Genomic DNA, 2,384 nt, shown 5'->3' on the forward strand with positions numbered 1-2,384 from the left:
TCTTAACTTCGCCAAAGTAAAAAGGAAACATTATTGACAAGAGTTTTTTTTCTTATAAGCACAATAATTTGAAGCAGGAGATTTAACTCACATCTGTTGCTTTTTTAACCATTTACACATCTAGGCTGTATTATAACAACAAAACAGTAAAAACTTGTTACTAGGAAAAAAAGTTGTAAAGAAAAAGCAGCAATACACTATTGGTTTGTTATTCCTGTGATGGATATTGAAAATACATGGTTACGAATTGAGTCCGGACATCAAGGTGCCTGAGAGCACTTGGAATGGAGTCACTCATGTTAAATACGAGTGCAAATAGACTTCAACAGGCTGCCACCTCCTATTACAGAACCATGAAATTAAATGAACTAAACATATGGGGAAAAAAAAACCCAGAAAGATTTATGATAGGCTACAGTTTAAAAACCTCAATTAACCAGAATCTTCCAGATGAAATTCTTTTACAATGTTTCAGTAAGCTGTCACAGTACAGGACAAGTAAAATCAAACCGTAAGGAGCACACAGGCACCAACTTATGTAGCATTCTCTGTGATGCCTCAAGCTGATGGCTGCAAGGAGCTTGCAGTAATGTAGCTGACTGAAATGTTTTCCAGAGCACAAAGGGTACTGACATTACAGCCTTACTTTGAAAACTGCTAATATCCCATGAAAAAGCCTTAATGTTGATAATGCCTAAATTCCTTGGAATATTAGCACATACCTTTTCTGAATCATGGTTAATCATTTTCACATCAAGCAATGATTTGATTGTTTTTGTCAGTTCCTTTTCATTCATCTGAGTGCTGTCTTGAAGCTCTTTATAGCTGACAATTTCGCTGTTGTTAAAGGCGAGAAGGACTGCCATTTGGTATGTCGTGACCATGGCTACATAGGGTTTGCCCAAATAGTTCATTTTAACTTCACCTACAATTCAGACAAAGATTGTGATCATTGATCATTCAAAGAAACATTTCAAAATTACTTGAGGAGGCTGGGCGTGGTGGCTCATGCCTGTAATCCCAGCACTTTGGGAGGCCAGGGTGGGAGTACTGTTTTGAGGCCAGGAGTTCCAGACCTGCCTGAGCAACATAAACATAGCGAGACCCCCTCTCTACAAAAAAACAAGAAATTAAGCTGGGCACGGTGGTGTGCACCTGTAGTCCCTGCTGCTTGGGAGGCTGAGGCAGGAGGATCGCTTCAGCCCAGGAGTTGGATGTTACAGTGAGCTGTGATCACACCACTGCACTCCAGCCTGGGCAACAGAGTGAGACCCTGCTTCTAAAAACTAAAATTAAAACATTTTAAAAAATTACTTAAGTAGTAATTGTTTATTTCAGATATTTTCTCCTGAAAGAGTGTATTTAATAATGACTTATTAAATTGTTGTAAAGCCATTGCTGGTAACAATGTAGTCATTTTGTTTTTTGGGGGTGTGAGGGTGGAAGGTTACTAGTTTTGAGCACGTAGTATAAATCACAGTTAAACTGTCATAATTTTACCAGTAGGTTTAAATGATGTCTTTAAATATTAATAGAAAGGCTAAGATTTAGGCAGAAAAAGAAAAACCAATAAAAGGAGGTAGGAAAAGAAGGAGAAATAGACAGAAAAAAGGAAGAGAAGGACGGCTTGCTACCAGCAACTGCCTCGTGTGCTGTCTACAGCTAGTCTTCTCCAGGTAAGGTTCGAGCATGTTGGGAGGTCTATAACCCTACAGCAAATGCTTCTGTGGCTCTGCCCGGACTACTAATTTCTGCCAAAACTTTAACAATGCTATTTTGCCTCAAAAATAACCTTTTTCTTCCCAGTAACTTTCTGGTGGCCGACAGGTATGGAAGGAAAGACAAATAGCAGAGCCCTTCTCTTGCTGAAACAGTTGCTAGGCTAAAAATGTTGTAGATGCTCAACTACCCTGGCAGATATAAAGGATACAGAGGGTTTTAGGCATACTGCAGCTCTGCCAGTGTCCCCAGGAGACAGCAGCGCGACATCAGCACACTGAAAATCTTGTACCAAATGGTACAACACACACCAATACACTTGTATTGCTCCGTAACATGTTAAAAAAAAAAAAGCTGCAAATCAAAGAACCGCCTCCTAATGTGTAAAGTTGTGGTTTAGTGACTGGAGCACAAACACACACAGTATGCATTATTTCACAGTTTAATAAACTAAACCAGCATGAGATTTGATTTTAAAGCTCTTCATATTAACTCAAAGAAGCTGTGTTTCACATGAAATTATCCCAGAGGCCGCATTTCCCTCCCAGGGATAATTAGTAACTCTGATCAAGATTTTTTGCTTCTTTTATTTATTCATTACATAATTAAATATTTTAAAGGCTATAAGTCAATTCACTAACTTAGTATCACAGCACATGCCTATA

The 2,384-nt window shown here is 38.7% G+C and overlaps 1 protein-coding gene across 1 annotated transcript in view; it reads right to left on the reverse strand.

The window, feature by feature from the left end:
* CUL2 (cullin 2) overlaps positions 1-2,384 on the reverse strand; it is a 103,475-nt gene that overhangs the window by 15,016 nt on the left and 86,075 nt on the right. The window contains exon 13 of the mRNA XM_012642183.1: positions 630-925. Coding sequence (XP_012497637.1) covers positions 630-925 — 296 coding nt within the window. The remainder of the gene's footprint in view (positions 1-629; positions 926-2,384) is intronic.

Source organism: Propithecus coquereli, unplaced genomic scaffold (genome assembly GCF_000956105.1).
Source record: "Propithecus coquereli isolate 6110/MARCELLA unplaced genomic scaffold, Pcoq_1.0 Scaffold177, whole genome shotgun sequence".
Classification (NCBI taxonomy): Eukaryota; Metazoa; Chordata; class Mammalia; order Primates; family Indriidae; genus Propithecus; species Propithecus coquereli.